An 18,690-nucleotide genomic window follows, 5' to 3' on the forward strand; every position below is an offset into this window, starting at 1 on the left:
CTTAGAACAAAATAATAATAAATAAAAACTTGCCAAATGACTCACACCACCACAAAGTATTCATAAAAAAATATCAACATAGTAATTACGGAACAGCATGTACAATAATTCTTGTAGGATAGGTACAGTGACCTAGAAATTACGGTAACACTTTAGAATACTATTCCTTCATTAACGAATAACTACATAGGAACAAATGAGTAATGCACTATTAACATAGTATTAACTAACAAGAAACTCTGATTAACAATAATAGCGCTCAGTCGAATTTGGTAGTTCACTATTCACTAATCAGTAACTACTGTTTTTCATAGTATTCATTTCACTTCATTTTTTTTCCAGTATTCTAAAGTGAAAAGCTTGACAACTACATATTGACTGAAGTCATTATAAGCTTTTGAGGTTTTTGTAAGGTTTTGGATGACTCAAGTGTTACTACATCCTTCTAAAGGAACTACTAATTATTTGGATCAGTATTCTAAAGTGAAGATCATGGGAACACACTAGTAATGACTAATGTGTTAACAAATCCATCAGAAGGAATTACTATTCAAAATCTTACAAAAATCTCAAAAGCTTACAATGACGTCAGTCAATATCATGTTTTTCACTTTAGAATACTGATCCAAATTATTAGTAGATACTGTAGAAGGATGTAGTAACACTTGAGTCATTACTACTGGGTTACCGTAACCTTTTATCATAAATTCTGCATAATTAAGTTTCAACTGAGTTTCAACCACATTCAACTGAGCGCTATTACTTACTAATTTGTTAATCGGATTTTCCTGTTAGTTGATAGTAGTTACTAGAATGAATGTTAATAGTGCATTACTCATTTGTTCCTTTGTAGTTATTCATTAATGAAGGAACAGTATTCTAAAGTGTTACCAAAATTACAAAAGAAAGCAAAACTAAACTGAAAATTATCTTTACTGTTTTATTGACAGCCATAGTAACGGCCTTGATAAACATGATAAGGACAAACGAAACTAAGAATTTATCTTTTAATGACTTCTGATTGAACCTGTCTGTGTCTACAGATAATGTCTGTGACATTCAACCAAGTCATGAGTCATATCCAGTTCCTTACAACTTTAGATTTATTGGTGTTCATTCTGTTAATAAATATCAGTACGAAACACAACCCTCATATACCTTTCAGATGTTAAACTGTTATTACACACAACGCAAGCGTAAGGTAAAGTGACAACAGTTTCTTTCTTTTACATTTATTTTTTGGTTAAGTGAAAGTACTGCATTGAACATGGTGTTTGCTAAGACTTGACATGCTATTTTGGCTTATTGCAGATGCCTAATCATTCTTTCTAATTAGTTCATTAATATCAGCTTAGAATTCTTAATTCATTTTCAGACAAACTATGGATCATCCAGACAAATTTAAAGACTATGATTCCCAAGATGAAGGGAGGTACAGTATTCAGCTTATTTTTAGATTTGGCTGTTCTTAGTTGCAAATTAAACATGAAAATATGTAATTTTGTGTATATATTGTACATATAATATGACAATTTTAAAATTAGTCTTATGTAATTTTCTTCAAGTCATTTCTACCACAGAATGCTGTTAAACACAATACATCAGATGTGGTGGTGGTGGCATTTGTTGGTTTGAAAAATTAAAGCTCAGAAAAAAAAACAATTTAAATAATCGAATTGATCATCTAAACAAGATCTAAATAATATCTCTGTTTGATGTTTTTGTTATAAAGCTCTTTTTCAGACTCACAAGCTCCCGGAGCATTCCACAGTCATTTCATTGAGTCTGTTCAGCCTTTGATTGAGTTGATTGACTCTCTGAGGATGATCGCTCTTGATAAGGATATAGATCTGCCATCCATTGCAGTGGTGGGAGATCAGAGTTCTGGAAAGAGTTCTGTTTTGGAGGCTCTCTCTGGGGTGGCTTTACCTCGAGGAAGTGGTAAGACTCTGAAATTACTTCAGCTCCTTGCAACTAAATGAGAATTATTTATTGCAGTGGTGGAATATGTTATTGCCATGTCCCCATCTATTAAAATGAAACTAATTTACATTTGTTTATGTAGTTGATGGTTGTGTCCAATGAGCTTTAGGCCCTGTTTACACGAGAACGCTCGCGGGTGAAAACGTAAAAATATTTTATCAGATGTGCCTTTCGTTTAGACGGCGACGGCGTTTTTGGGGCTTAAAAACGCAAAAAAGTGAAACCACCCTCCAGAGTGGAAATCTTAAAAACGCTCCACCGTCGCGTTTCCGTCTAAACGGTAAAAACGCAAAAGTCTGCTAGACAGTGAAGGCACCGATCAGTGCTTCACATTGCCACCTAGCCGCCTGGAGTGCATACTACATTGAATTTCACACACTTTTGCGTCACCGTGTGCACGCAGATTTCGTCCCCATAACGCTCGTCTAAACGCAGAATAGAAAGTGATCACTTTTGCGTTTTCTCTTCAGATCGTTTCCGTGTAAACGTAGCCTTAATATTAATAATAATAATAGTAATTCGTTACATTTATTTAAAATGTTATTTAATATATAAAAAAATTATATATAAAAAATAGAAACAAGCATAAAAAAATAAACAAGCATAATTTCACATAAAGGAGACAACAGCAATTATGTTTTAAAGATTTTATTGAAAACTGCCTGAGACAAAACACAGGCTTTATGTTGGTTTTAACATTTTCTAACAGTTTATTTGAAAATGAAAATTGCATATTTTCTGTCAGTTTGCACGGTTTTTTTTTTTTTTTTTTTTTAATGAAGCATTACAATGTGTATTGAAAACAGTTTAACTGAATTAACTTTTTTATTTATTTCCTCAGACCTTTCTGTGTTGTTAAAAAATACATAATTATAATTTTAATCAGGGTCGTGCATATAAATTATGCAGGACAGTGGTACAAACCAAAAAAAGGGCACTTGGGAGGATTGGGGAAAATTACGTTTATAATTATTATTTTAAATATAATTAAAAGGGACCTATTATGCCCCTTTTTAAAAGATGTAAAATAAGTATCTGATGTCCCCAGAGTGTGTATGTGAAGTTCTAGCTCAACATACCCCACAGATAACTGTTATAGCATGTTAAAATGGACACTTTTTGGTCCCTTTAAATGCAAATGAGCTGGTGCTCCCGGCCTCTTTAAAGAAGAGAGCGGAGCTTCAAGATAATCAAGTGACAGGACAATCTCACGCAATGAAAATGTCAGAAACTCTCAGTAGCGGTGTTCAGTTCGAACCGGAGTCGGACAATAATGCCCACAAAGCCAAAGAATATATGCTGCATGGATATAGAACAGGTATAGTTTAGTTTAATTACGGTTATAACTTATGTTGTCATCTTGCTTTTATCCATTGTTAGTACAAGCCTGTTTTAGCGGTCCTCATCCGAATGATGGTCAAAACTTTACTGATGAGTTTTATGAAGTTTATTGTACTTCACGCTAAAGATGAACCATCTGTTTCAGTCCAGAAAGTCACTGTAAGAACTGAATTAAACACAGTACAAGACATGCACAGTAAAGTCTCATACATAAACTCTCTCTCTCCCTTGCATTATCATCAACATACATTACACAAAAACACTTGTTACGACTAACAGTAAACAAATATACAGACCTACTGTACTGAGAAAATGGCGGACAGTGTACAACTCGCTCAGGGTTGTGCTAATCTATGCTAATACGACAGAGTCCGTCAACAGTTATGGGCGGGGCTTGTACAAAGTGAAGGCTTGTTCTGAGACACTGTTTATTATTCATGGGGATTAAAAAAAAACGAGTGGGTGGATTTTTTTTAATCATACACACACATTTATGTTCATACTACCATGTAAAGTGAATTTTGCCATAATAGTTTTAATTTTAGTTTTAAGTTTAAGTTTAAGTTTAGTTTGGCTTTAATGGCTTACAAATATCCCAAAATAAGTTCATATATAAAAATGTGATACTGGTTTTCAGGAGCAACAATAAAGTAATCGTTCACACAGAAATGAAAATGTTGTCGTCGTTTGCCCAACTTTGTGTCATTCCACACCTGTCTTTTTTTATTTTATTAATAGAACACAAAATGAGATGGACTGTAATAAAATGAGTGATCAAAATATTTAAGCTGCTTAAAGGACTTTTAGGTATCATAAATGCAACCCATACTGTTATGTTTGGGTTAAGGTTGGGTGCAGTCGGATACACTTTAGGGGAAAGTTTATGGAAAGTCATCAGAGCCCCTCCCACTGATATTGTTAAAGACATTAGAACTACTCGTCCTTTACTTTACTTTTTGTTTGTTTTTCCCACTTATAAAAGTATTTTAATTATGAAACTATACCTTTTAATTTTATTGAAAGGGTACAGTTGCGGTTAGATTTAGGCTTGAGGGTGTTTAGCAGCTACCATATAAAAGGTCTATATTTGATTTATTTATTCACTATTTATTCACAGTTTCACTAAAAGCTGTCATTTCATACTTCGCAAGATACGAAAACAAAACATAGAATACATATACTTCATAAATAGGCCTATGTTTGAACCCACAGTCATGGCATGAAAATACAATAAAAAAGTTATTGTGAAAAAATACTTTATATTAAAAATCTTTATATTAACTGATTTTCTATAAATTAAAAGAAATTAATAGAAATTTTAACACTTCAGTAGAGATGATTTACACATTACAATAATTGCTATAAAAAGTGAAATATTCTATCTTTGGCGTGTATGAAAACAATTGATATCTAAGGTTAGCGTAACATTTTTCCATGGCATAAAGAAAATCATGAAGTCCCCTAATTTTTAATTATTTTTTAATATCAGTATTTACAAACATTTGATAAACTCTTTTGCTTTCTCTCATATTGGCTATTGTGATGCACTCCTTGCTGGAATTATTAAATTCTCTCTAAACAAATTACAATATCTGCACAACTCAGCAGCCAGAATCTTGTCTTGAACCAGAGTTGTTGATTTTGGTGTCTTTGCACTGGCTTCCTGTCAGGTACTGTGTTGATTATAATATCTTTTTGCTGACGTATGAAGCAGTGCATGGTCTAGCTCTGCAGTATTTGGCTGCATTTGCCCCGCTCTGTGCGGGCCTCCAATCCAGCCTGGTTCTACCAGACTCTCGTACATTTCATTTGTACAGAGAGTCTGGCCTCTCTCCATTGACAAGCGTTAACTTCCTTGTAGGCGAGTATTCTGTTGAAGTTTAAAACTGTTGGATCTGCCCAGAGTCACTCTGGATCTGCCATAACCAATCGCTAACCTTTGGTCGTGACGTAACCCTACAACTCAAACTAACGCACAACATCAACGTCATCGTTCTCAGCCACTCCCTCTGTTCGCTGATTGGGCCGCCAAAAATTTGTCCGGAGAAAACCAAAGAATACACCACAATCCCAGACGTAGTACTGAAGGGAAATAAAATTGAGCGGAAGTACGCAGGAGGGCGGAGCCAGGCTACCAATCCAGGGCTCCGGCGTAGGAGATGGGCGCTCTGACAAGGAGGCTAAAGACTGCAGCCTCTAGCGTTAGTCGCAAGTGCGCCTCTCGAGAAACGTCTATTATAACATATGCGTAGTGAAGTGAGTGCACTCAATATCATATAAGGAGAAGAGGGAGGAGCATTGTGGAGAAATAAATGAGATTTGAAAACTTGGGGCCCACATACCTTGAGATCCTTGAGAAACTTTGTGCTTTCATTTTTTTTCTTAAGGTATAGTCACTCGCTGTCCTCTTCAGTTGAAATTACGGAAGTTAAAAAAAGGACCGTGGTCAGGGACCATTTCCTACAGTGGTCACAATGAGACCTTTCATGACCCATTAATGGTGGATAACCTTGTCAGAGAAGGTCAGTATGAACAGAAACCCTTACAGATCATAACCAGCATCAGTTGTAATGATGCCCTGATGAATGTCATCTTCGAAAAAGGACTAGCCTATATTCCATCTGTGTTTAACACAGTTGAGCAAAACTCAGAATGTTTGCTTCTTCAATTCAAATTCAGAAAATCAGTTGTAATTGAAAAGAGCTTCTCCATTCAGCTCTGAATGCTGCACAACCCTGGTGTCCTGAGATGGATTTCCAGGGTCAAATTCACCAATAAACCTTATTCACAGCATCGCCATCTTTGATTTTTATCGGGAATGAAAGCGAGACTGTGAGGGACAGACATGCATCTCTTCAATGGGCTGTACTGTTATTTAATGTGCTTTTGGATTATTCTGCTCATGAAGCACTGGAAAAATATCTTTCCAAGAAATTTCAGTTGACAAAAAACTCCCGACAATATAAGTTGTGGAAAATTGTAAGTAATCTGGAGCTTTATACAGCTTTTTTTTACAGCGGATGCCATTGGAAACACGGCACACGGCAAAAAATGCTTTTCTTACTTAGTATTTTTGTCTTGATTCCAGTCCAAATCTCTAAAAATTCTTAAATCAAGATGCATTTACTAAAGTAGTAAAAGGCCATAAGATATTATGTCTTGTTTTCTGGGGAAATAAATCAAAATTAAGTGAGTTGTTGCTTAAAAAAAATTATCTGCCAACGGGGTAAGAAAGATTATCTTGTTTCTGTTTGAATTAAGGTTATTTTTCTTATCCCATTGGCAGATAATTTTGCTTTTTTTAAGCAACAACTCACTTAATTTTGATTTATTTCCCCAGAAAACAAGACATAATGGGCCCTATCTTGCACCCAGCGCAATTGACTTTGTACACCGACGCATGTATCATTCCTATTTTGCACCCGCGCAAAGTGGACTTTTCCCTCCACAGACGCACGTCGGTTAACTAAGAAATACACTTGCGCTCCCGGGGGCGGTTCAGCGCAAAGAGGAGGCGTGTTCCGGCGCAAACGTTCCCTCATGCTATTTTACAGGTTTAGAAAACAATTCTGCCACTAACCGAAAAAAAATTGTTTAAAGTCAGTGGCGCGTTGCGCATGTTATTCATATGCTATTTTAAGGGCGCATGCTTGGCCATAATCAATGTAGCGTGTGCACAACGCGCATACACTTTGATTCTCTCATCTACACAGAAGCAGCAGTTTTCATTTTTGCAAATCATACATTATTACGATAGATAGATAGATAGATAGATAGATAGATAGATAGATACTGTAGATAGATAGATAGATAGATAGATAGATAGATAGATAGATAGATAGATAGTTTATTATAAAAGCATACATCTATCTTACACATTTACCCAAATTATCATACGCCTGTTTAACCGAAGTTAATTTGGGAGTGTTTCTCCATCCCCAACGTCACTTCTCTGTGTTTTACGGTCCTGACGAGAACATTGGTCTCCTCGGCTGTGAACCGCTGCCGGCGCACGCCTGACAAATCCGCCGTTATGATAGGAATCCGCTATAGAACAAGCACTATAGAACGCCTGCTCTGTGAGATGTCGCTCTGATTGGTTTATTTCACGTTACGCCCAAACCACACCTATGAATATTGAAGCTACTTCAGACCAACCCCTTTTAGATTTGCGCCGGGTGCAAGAGTCATTTATCCCGCCAGTATAATAGCAACAGCGCCCAAGACCCGCCCACAAAGTTAATTGCGTTTAGCGCTTGATCCTTGCGTTTCAGATCGTCAAAATAGGGCCCAATATCTTATGGCCTATTACTACTATAGTAAATGCATCTTGATTTAATAATTTTTAGAGATTTGGACTGGAATCAAGACAAAAATACAAAGTAAGAAAAGCATTTTTTGCAGTGCAAGTCTATCCCTCACAGCCTCACTTTCATACCTGTCATGGCGCTGCTCTGAATAAGGTCTGTACCACTTGAAAATCCCAAACTAGTCTTGTTTGAATCTGCTGCAAACTGATGTATGTATATTTGACAGCTCAAAACAAGCTTGCTGGAAATACAGTTGGAATATGTGATGAACTCATCTCTTTGGAAATTTCATCTCCTGATGTGTGTGACCTCACTCTGATTGATCTACCTGGTATAACCCGTGTACCTGTACATGGTCAACCTGATGATATTGGCGATCAGGTGAGTGAATAGAGTCTTAAAACACAAATCTAAATGGCTGTTTGAAAGTATGTCAATATTATGAACATTTGTGTAAACAGGCATTGAAGCTGTCAACCTGCACCTGCAAAAAATATACATCGCATTCAGTTTCAAATCAGTGGATTTAATCAACACTTGTTTTTCACGCCCTAAGTAGTCTATTTGTAGCTGACAGATGAAACTTATGGCGCTTTTCCACTACACAGTACCAGCTCGCCTCGGCTCGCCTCGACTCGGCTCTGTTTGGTTTTCCACTGTGTAAAAGTTGTACCTGTACCTGCTTCCAGGTACTTTTTTTCGTACCACCTCCGGCGAGGTTCTGAGCGAGCTGAGGTGATACTAAAATGTGACGTGAAAACACGGCAGACTGCTGATTGGTCAGAGAGAATCGTCACTATTCACTGCGTCATCATTGCACGCGCCAGACGGAGTATCCTGAATAAAAAACAGCAAAAACAAAAACAAAAACATCCAAAAACAACATACACTCGATTTCCTCCATTGTCCTGTGTGTTTGGGTAGCGGGCGCGTCTCACGTAAAAGATTAAGTCACGGCAGTTTCCTGCGGCGTCGCTATGACGACCAGGTACTATTGTGGAGGTACTATCTGCAATGGAAAACGGAGCGAAAAGCGAGACGAGGCGAGTCGAGTCGAGTCGAGTTGAGCTGGTACTGGTAATGGAAAAGCACCATTAGTCAACATGAACTCAAGCAGAGAGAGAGAAAAATACTTTCTTAATACATTTTCATTATTCATAATAGACATTAATGCATCTGTACACATTATTCAAAGTTGTTGAATTTATTTATTTATTTATTGATTTACTTATGTATTTATTGGCAATGGAAGTATAATGGTTGCTGTGGTGTTTCATGGTGGCTTAAAGATTATCACCTTCTTAACCAAAGGACATTTTATCTTTTATTTTTAGATCAAAAACTTGATTCTGAAATACATTGACAAAAGTGAAACCATCATTTTAGTTGTTGTGCCCTGCAATGTTGACATAGCGACAACAGAAGCACTGAGAATGGCACAAGATGTAGACCCAGATGGATACAGAACTCTTGGTTTGCCAACTTTTCGTATTTCTACAGTATATTTCTTCAGACCAACCTGTAGCATTATGATTCATGCTTTTCCTAACTTTTAACTTTTTTTGTTGAATTCATGGCATAGCAATTCTCACAAAACCAGACCTTATTGACCAAGGAGCAGAGAGTGATGTTTTGAACATTGTCCAAGGCAAAGTCATTCCTCTCAGCAAGGGCTACATTATTGTGCGATGTCGTGGTCAGAGTGACATCAATAACAAAATCCCTCTTTCTAAAGCCATGGAAGTGGAAATGAATTTTTTTAGGAACCACCGATATTTCAGGTAATTATAACTTTATATTTATTATATTATATTTATATATTATACTATATATACTATATTTATATACTATACTATAAACTATAAATTATAACAGAAACGGTTTCTGTTTCAGCTTCACTTTAAATTAATTTGTTTTGAGCGGAACTAAAATAACCAAGTTTAGAGAGGCGGTATTAACCAGGGGGGGAGGGTTTTATATTATTTTGAAGTAGCCCCGGGCGCCGCCATTGGCTAGCGGACCCCCACCTGCTGTTAGCATCCCATTGACTCCCATTCATTTTGGCGTCACTTTGACAGTGAATAACTTTACAACTGAGGCGTTTAAAGACTCCATTTGTCCATTATTTATTTCTAAAGAAACACGAAAATGTATAAAAGGCTCCATTACCTTGTAGCTTCCGTTATGGCCCCGTAGAAGCAATTTTTGTAAAAATAGGCTAACGATTGCGTCATAACCACGCGACACTCTGTCACACAGTAGAGAAATTACCGTATGGACAGGAGGAGAAGCTTGCGCGCAATCGGGGGGACGTGGAGGCAAAGTGACAAAATAATTAATCAGAATACATAGCAAAAGTTTCTCCTGCTCCTAGCTCATGGACACCTCGTACTCACACTCTCCGTCTCTGCAAGTTTCGGAAGGGAATGATTCAGATTTCTCTTGGCACAGCTACTAGAAGACGTCGTCAAGCTCAGTTTGAGTCTGCGCAGTACGCTCGACCCCCAGGAAGTAAGAGTTTCTAATTGACTTCACTTTGTCTCCGTTGAATCCAATGGGGTCGCTGTGTCCATTTCTTTTACTGTCTATGGTATTAACATTAAGTGACATGGCATCATGTCACTATGCGTATTGGCACATCCGGTGGTACATCTGGTCTTCATTGGCATGTGCCAGTGAATAGTGGCATGTGTCACTGACATTATCGCGATACACTGACACTGACACAGAGTCGCGGAACATGTCATTGATTGTATGTTGTGACACCTCCAGTAGTGACTGACAGATTAATCGAGCACCTATACTGACGTAATTGTGAGAAAATCCTAAATAAATAGCCTAATTTTGTGATATTTTAAATATCAATTAAACGCATTAAAGTGTTATTTGTGTCACGTCTGTATTTGATTGGTATGTGCCACTGAATGTTTTGCAATACCATGTGCTACTTTATGTTGTTTATCTTGCAAAGTCACAAACTGCCCATTCTAGGAAAGACACAAAATAAATCTATCATGGGGTCACTACGAATAACGTATTAACAGTCGCGTCCGTTACTGTAAACCTTTATTTTTGCATGATGCTGCACGGACGCACGGCAGTAGGTGTCAGTATAAGTGAGTGTAACACTGGCCAGTGCAAGATTCTCATCTGTGGCTTTAATATTTCAAAAATAATTTTATCGAACTATGTATAATAATGTTGTACACAGTAATTCAGCAATGTAATAAATCATATGTTTGACAGCATAAAGCAAATTCTTATGCAAGTGGCACATCACACGTTTTAGTGCCTAGACGTTTTAGTGGCATGTGCCACTATCCACTGGCACATGCCAGTTGGCCTGTGTCACTAAAACTGATGTCTCTTTATGTTGTGCTCCAGTAGTGACACCAGCTGCAGCTGTCTGCCTGAGTATAATGTAGAATAGATAATGTAACATATGCACATAGTTCATTTGTACAACAAAAATGTATTTTATTTATTGAATAATTCCATAAAGGTTTACAGTAACGGACGCGACTGTTAATACGTTATTCGTAGTGACCCCATGATAGATTTATTTTGTGTCTTTCCTAGAATGGGCAGTTTGTGACTTTGCAAGATAAACAACATAAAGTAGCACATGGTATTGCAAAACATTCAGTGGCACATACCAATCAAATACAGACGTGACACAAATAACACTTTAATGCGTTTAATTGATATTTAAAATATCACAAAATTAGGCTATTTATTTAGGATTTTGTCACAATTACGTCAGTATAGGTGCTCGATTAATCTGTCAGTCACTACTGGAGGTGTCACAACATACAATGACATGTTCCGCGACTCTGTGTCAGTGTCAGTGTATCGCGATAATGTCAGTGACACATGCCACTATTCACTGGCACATGCCAATGAAGACCAGATGTACCACCGGATGTGCCAATACGCATAGTGACATGTGCCATTGGCTTCTGTGCGTCAGATGCCATGTCACTTAATGTTAATAGTGCTTATAATTTATGTACATTTTTCACTTCATTTACCAGTATTTTACATTATTTCAGAATTAATAATAAAATGCGACTTAAAGACCTACGTAACATCTGTTTTTTTTCTCCCTCAAAAATGCACGTTTATGTGTAGCATATTTTGTAACCATGCAGCAAAATATTTAAAGTATCTTGAAAAATTACTTTTTAAAATTACATAAATTACTTTTTAAACCATTTAACTGATAATTATTAATCAGTATAAACATATTACTGTCGGTTAACCAGTGAATTATGAGCATCCTATATTAGTATTCTTATGGCTTGACTTTGAAAATAAAATAAAATAAAAATAAAAATGTTTAAACTTTTGTAGTGAGAGAGAGATTGACTAATCGAGTGCATTACCTGCATCTAGCTGATATTATTCAGGTCAATCTTACTGTATATTCTTAATCACAAAATCAGTTTAAATGTATGCTGAGGAAAGCAATATCTTTGTCTTTGTCCTTTTAACAGTTAAAGTGATTTCCCACAACATTTGTAAGTTGAGTCTTATAAGGTCTTGTTTAAAGTAAAAACAACATCTATGGTCACAACCTTGTTTCAGTCCCTTTCAATATAAAAATCTTTGCTACTGACTCACTCATAAAGTCTTTGCTGAGAGCCAGAGGCAAATTCCTGAAGGACTGGCAGAGATAAAGCTGTTCTCTGCGGGTACATGACTGCTGAACGGCAGCTGACTGCTTGAAAAGGTGCTATATTTATATGTAAGTCGCACATCTGAGATCTAAATAACTACATTCTTGCCTTAAAAAACTACATTCCGTGACACAACAAAAGTAGCCCTGTTTGAAATGCTGCAAGCGGAGGATACAAATGGTGAAACGGTTCCCGTGGTCATACTGGTAGAACATCTGTAATGTATAGTTGTTTTGGGTTCATGTTTACTAGTTTCATGTCAGTCATGTTTCTTGTCTTGTCGTGTGATTCCCTTGCCCTCATGTGATCCTGACATGTGCATCACTAGTCTTTTTTTATGTCATGTTGTCATTGGTTAATTGTCTAATCATGTTCACAGGTGTCTTGTTTGGTGATTAGTCCATGTGTGTATTTAAAGTCCAACTGAAATCAAAATTGACCCTATTTACTTTGTTAGCGCATATTACTAGTCTTGTGGTGAAAAATTAATCCGTGCAAGTTAATACACAGAAAAAAATTGTTTGCCGTCGTAATCTTTAATCAAAGTCTGAAAAGTTACTTCCGTTCTGGAATGGCGTTCCTTCTCTGATGATGTAGGTTTGACGGCTTGGGTTGGGAAACGCTTAACCACTCCGCTCAAACCGTTAGTCTGCTATGAGTGAGAGATGGAGAGGAGGAGCGCTGAAGTAAAACCCTACCCTCTGTTCAATATTCCTTTTCACTGGGAAATACGTCACAACACTGGAGAAAAGACGTTTGCAACTTCCGGTTCACGCAGACTTTAAGCCCTCATGTTTGGCATGCGTCTTGGTCTAGTGTTGTTCGTGTAACCACTGTGTGGTGAGTGTTTATGTCAAGTCAAGTGGGGTCATGTCAAGTTATGCGCAAGTCTTTGATTTGTATTTTGATCACGTTTGGATGTAAATAAACTGCACTTGGGTTCTGCAACTCGCCTCCAGTGGATTTGTTACAACATCGCATGGCTGGAAAAGTTTATCAGCCAATCAGATTCAAGAACCAGAACAAACTGTTATATAAATTAAATAATAAATAATAATAACAATAATAATCTTTTTTTTTTTTCTTGACAGCTCTCTACTGAATGATGGTAAAGCATCTACTCGATGCTTGGCAGACAACCTAACCAAAGAACTGGTTGATCATATCAAGGCAAGCACTTTTTGATTATGTTCTTACCCTTTTTCTTTCTTTCTTTCTTTCTTTCTTTCTTTCTTTCTTTCTTTCTTTCTTTCTTTCTTTCTTTCTTTCTTTCTTTCTTTCTTTCTAAATAATACATTAATCTTCAGAAGAAAAGATGAACAGATGATTTTAGTGGGTCACAAGTGGTCACAGTTTATTCATTTTAGGATTTAACATTTATTTAAAGATTTAATAAATATTTAAATAAATATGAATTATTCAATTTATTTAAAGATTTAATAAATATTTATATAATTTAATTAAAATAATATTTTAGTTAGCCAGCTAATATATACAATTATATTGAATTCTATAATAATTATATTTTCTTATGGACACAGAAATCGCTACCCTACTTAACTGAGCAGATTCAGACTAAACTACTCAGCGTTCAAAGGGAGCTTAAAAACTACGAGCAGGGTCCACCCGTTGAAGAAGAGCTGATGGGACCTTTTCTCAGTGATGTAAGAGCACAATATATATCCATCGTACCCTCTTTATCTATACATATTTATCCCATACATTATGCAAAAAAATTCTAATTGATTCTTCTTCCTATAGATAATAATGGAGTTCAGCGATCAAATAAGTGAACTGAGTAGAACAGGACATTTAAAAGACAAAAACATTCATGCACTTCTACGTCCTGTGTTCAAGAAATGGGACATCTACCTAAGAGGCTCTGAAGTATCATGTGAGTGAAGATGTTGAAAACATGTGCCTTTTTAGGATTGTCCCAAAATCCCTAAACTTGACCTTCCCTTTTTGTTATTAAAAATGTAGTCACAGCAAGAGTGAATGAAATGATAGACAAGTATAATGAGATGCATCGTGGCAGAGAATTGCTTACGTTCAGTGAGTTCTGTGAGTTTGAATGTGTCATCAAAGACCATGTGGCAGCCCTTCAAGAGCCAGCTATGGAAACACTGAAGCGTGTACGAGGTTAGTGTATATTTTATAAATATACAGCTATTATTAGTTATATATTTATATATATATATATATATATATATATATATATATATATATATATATATATATATATATATATATATATATATATATATTTTTTTTTTTTTTTTGTAATGTTTTTTTTTAAAGGGTTCAGCACTCATAAAAGACACCCAAAAATAAACAAACATCACAAATGTTCATATCTCGAATTCTGATTGTAAATGTGAAGTTTTAGCATTTTTGTTTTGAAGCCATTAACAATCTACAATTTTTCTTCTTGTTACAAACTATTTTATTTTCAGAGATTGTTCAGAATGTGTTCAGAGAGATATGTTATTTATCTTTTGACCAGTACCCTGCACTGAGATACATTGTATCAGTAAGTACAATTTGATTATTATTAGCAGCAGCAGTAGTAGTAGTAGTAGTAGTAGTAAATGCAATGTATTATGATGTACTCCTCAGAGAATGATTAATAACATTCAGTCAAAACAAGAGGCCAAAGTGGAGAAAAGAATCAAGGAGTTCATTGATATGGAGAAACTGGTCTTCACTCAGGACAAGGTATTACAAAAGAAACTTGATGACTCTGACATCCCTCAGAAGACTGAGATGGACTCTAGTGACGAGAACTTCTATGATGACGATGACACAATTTTCAATTCTAAAGGCTGTGCGTTATTGGATTCAAGAAATCTAGTTCCAGACAAACTGGCTCTGTATCATGAGGTGGGTTGCAACTCATACTATGAAATGTATTTAATTATTGTCAGTAAATGTATAGTCATTCATTTAGACACTGTAAAACTGTAATGAACAGCTAATGCTGTGTATGCACTATAATATCTTAAGGGGCTTTAAAGTTGAAGTGTGTACTTTCAACGCCATTAGTGTCACCAAACAAAATGGTAAAGAATCAACCCATCTGGCACTGGTCTAGATCTACAAATGACTTTCCTAGGTGTAAATTATAGTAAGTTTCTAAATAAAGGTTCCTTCTATCCATTATGGTGCATGAAGGACATATCGGTTACATATTTATCTTTGGTTCCTTGGTTTACTCAATGTTGCGTCTATAGCTGACTCTGGTGGAACACCCTCTGGTGTCACGGTTGTCTGAAGCTTGATTGTCAAGAATCATGCAAATTATCTGGCTGATGACATAAGCACTGTCCACATTACATCACTGATGCCTCATAAGGGAACGCCTATGCCATCACAATTCAGATTTCCCTACAAAGGAAAGTGTAGCAGAGCTGTGATTACATACATAACTATAGGAACCATAGACCACAGTGCCATACAACAAACAGGGTGCTAATTTATCAGCCCGTTAAGTGACACCTTATTAAAACAGCTTTCCTTAAATGTAAACCTCTGCTTAACCTTCAGTGCCCTCATAGGACAAAGAGTGTGCAATCACCAAAAAACTGCCTCACCAAAAAGCACAGATTGAGTTCCAATAAGAAGACCAACCATGCAAGCAGTGCGTTTGGTGGCTCAAAGAGCTAAGCCAGTCACTCTTCTTAGGTCACTATCTCCGTGTACTCCTTCTCTGCCATCTTAGAAATGGTGTTGAAGTGAGATGAAAGTGCAACATTCAACTTGGACTTTTACTCCGGTTGAGCTTGTACCTCACATCACAGCTTCAACTTGTCAACAGCACATGAAATCACATCAAACAACTCTGTATAAGCCAGAGATGGATGAGCTTCCTGCCCACTCGGGGGAGGCATGTTAGTTGGACCGCCCGCAAGCTCCTCAGAAGTCGAGGACAAAACATCATCCTCATCCAAGCTAAACGAAACCTCACTGTGAGCTTTCAGACTTGGATATAAATCCTTGGGGGTTGGCTGATCTTCCTTCCTTCCTTCCTTTCTCAAAAACAAGGACAGAAGACAACAAAACACTTTCACCCTGAAGTTTTTACAGTGTGGACAATTATGGCACTTTTCCACTACACAGTACCAGCTCGCCTAGGCTCGCCTTTGTTTGGTTTTCCACTGTGTAAAAATTGTACCTGTACCTTTTTTTCATATCACCTCCTGCGAGGTTCTGAGCGAGCTGAGGCGATACTAAAATGTGACATGAAAACACGGCAGACTGCTGATTGGTCTGAGAGAATCGTCAATATTCACTGCATCATCGTTGCACGCGCCAGACGGAGTATCCTGAATAAAAAACAGCAAAAACAAAAACATCCAAACTCGATTTCCTCCATTGTCCTGTGTGTGTGGGTAGCGGGTGTGTGTCGCGTAGATGATTAAGTCACAGCAGTTTCCTGCGGCGTTGCTATGACGACCAGGTACTATTGTGGAGGTACTATCTGCATTGGAAAATGGAGCGAAAAGCGAGACGAGGCGAGTCGAGTCGAGTTGAGCTGGTACTGGTAATGGAAAAGTGCCATTAGATAAGTTGCTAAGCATTCAGTGAGCATGCTGATAGCTCAATAACTTAATGGACTTAAGTGTGTGAGGACAATATGCGTCCTCGCTCGTAATGAAACAGGTACACAGAGCCACACCCTTCTGAAATGGTATTGTGCTCACCCTGAGAAAATGAGAATAATCCACTCAATGAACACAACGAATTCTAATATATAAACCAACAACCATGGGCAGATAAATCTTCTTGAAGAGAAATCTGAGCTATGATGACGCAGGTGGTTGCTTATGAGGCACCAGTGATGCAATGCTTCAGTGAGTCTTCAACCAATTGCCATAATTCTTTTTACTGAAAAGTTCTTCAAGGAACAAAAAATGGGTCTTCATAAGACATCACTATAAAAACCCTATTTTGGTTGTTTTACCAGGCACTTTTATTTTTATGATCAGATCGATGATCAGTTAATAACAATTTTAATTTGAGTCAGTATGTGCAATCAAACCACACAATGCAGGTGCATTGGCACAAGAGATTCACCAGAGATTACATCATTGTAAAGGGAAGCCAACCCCAAAAGGTTGATTAAATATCTTTATTTTTCCATGTCCTGTCTCCATATAGATTGTCTATCAACGCCTTACAGACTATGTGCCCATGCTGATAATTCTCTTCATGCTGAAGGATGCAGCTAAGACATTGCGGCATCAGATGCTAGAATTGAGGAACGGAGCAGATGTGGTCAAACTGCTGAATGAAGACTCAGAGCGAGGACGCAGGAGAGCTGATCTAAAGAAGCGACAGGAACGCCTCACACAAGCTCAAGAACTGATAAGCAACAAACTCTGAGACATCTTTATCAAACATAAAGGATATGCAGAAATTTTGCATCAGGGCTGCAGAAATTGGCTACCAGATATACTATAATTACCTTATAATTTCTATAATTTACCTTCTTTCAGTTTAATAATTCTATCAGTTAAATCAGTAACAAACAATATTAGATCAATTGTTTAAATCTTGGCTGAATAGAAATAGTACAGTATAGGCTGTAATGTAGTCTAAGGTTGTCAAATTAACTTACATTATCAAACCAATTATTTCTACTTCAGGCATTCCTGTAGATCAAACAGTAGATTAAATAGACCACATTGTGATCACGGGTTCAATTTCCATGGAACGTATGAACTGATATAATGTATATCTTGAATGCACTATATTTGACTTTTGAAACAAGTTTCTGCCTAATGCATACATAAATTTAACCCGAATCTTAAATTATATTTGGATTTTAATAATATTCTAATACAAAAGTTCTTATTGAGAATTAACAGAGGTTTAGCTCTAGTTAATGTTGATGTTTCATTGAAAAATTTTTGAATCACCATTATTGTAATTAGTGGTTCCAATTAGTTGGGCACTTGACCCTGACTTTTTATCATATTTTTCTTTGGCTGTCGTAACAGTGTGTTTAGAACATGTATTTGTAGTGAAATAACCCAGAATCAAATAAAATCAAATGGTCGTCATCTCCATCAAGTGGCCTTATTCACTGATCACTAAGTCTAATCGTTAATCTAAAGTGTGTTGTGTCATTAATGCATGTGTAACAGTCACCAGCTCAGTCACTCTCAGCACTACATTTCCTACAGTACTACAGTATCCTTCATGGTCACCACCTGCACACACTCCTCAATCACCTGCAAGCAGTCACCCTCGTTTTCACTCATCAGCACTCACTATATCACCAGTCAACTTCCTCACCATTGTTGTCTGGTCTTGTTGTTACCACCCGTGTAACTTGCCTGGCACCTTACCCAAACTACTCACCTTCTATGATC

General features: G+C 36.9%; 1 protein-coding gene across 1 annotated transcript; it reads left to right on the plus strand.

Annotated features, from left to right (window-relative positions):
* The first annotated feature begins 1,134 nt into the window (after window positions 1-1,134).
* On the plus strand, window positions 1,135-18,382 carry mxf (myxovirus (influenza virus) resistance F). Its single transcript, XM_082180643.1, has 14 exons — window positions 1,135-1,201; window positions 1,376-1,432; window positions 1,733-1,941; window positions 5,712-5,846; window positions 7,861-8,015; window positions 8,969-9,107; window positions 9,217-9,415; window positions 13,405-13,483; window positions 13,855-13,977; window positions 14,075-14,207; window positions 14,297-14,455; window positions 14,770-14,846; window positions 14,933-15,196; window positions 17,474-18,382. Exons 2-14 carry the CDS (start codon window positions 1,383-1,385, stop codon window positions 17,696-17,698), a joined length of 1,947 nt encoding a protein of 648 aa, XP_082036769.1. The 5' UTR covers window positions 1,135-1,201; window positions 1,376-1,382; the 3' UTR covers window positions 17,699-18,382.
* The last annotated feature ends 308 nt before the right edge of the window (window positions 18,383-18,690 follow it).

Source organism: Leuciscus leuciscus, assembly GCF_965113295.1.
Source record: "Leuciscus leuciscus genome assembly, chromosome: 9".
Classification (NCBI taxonomy): Eukaryota; Metazoa; Chordata; class Actinopteri; order Cypriniformes; family Leuciscidae; genus Leuciscus; species Leuciscus leuciscus.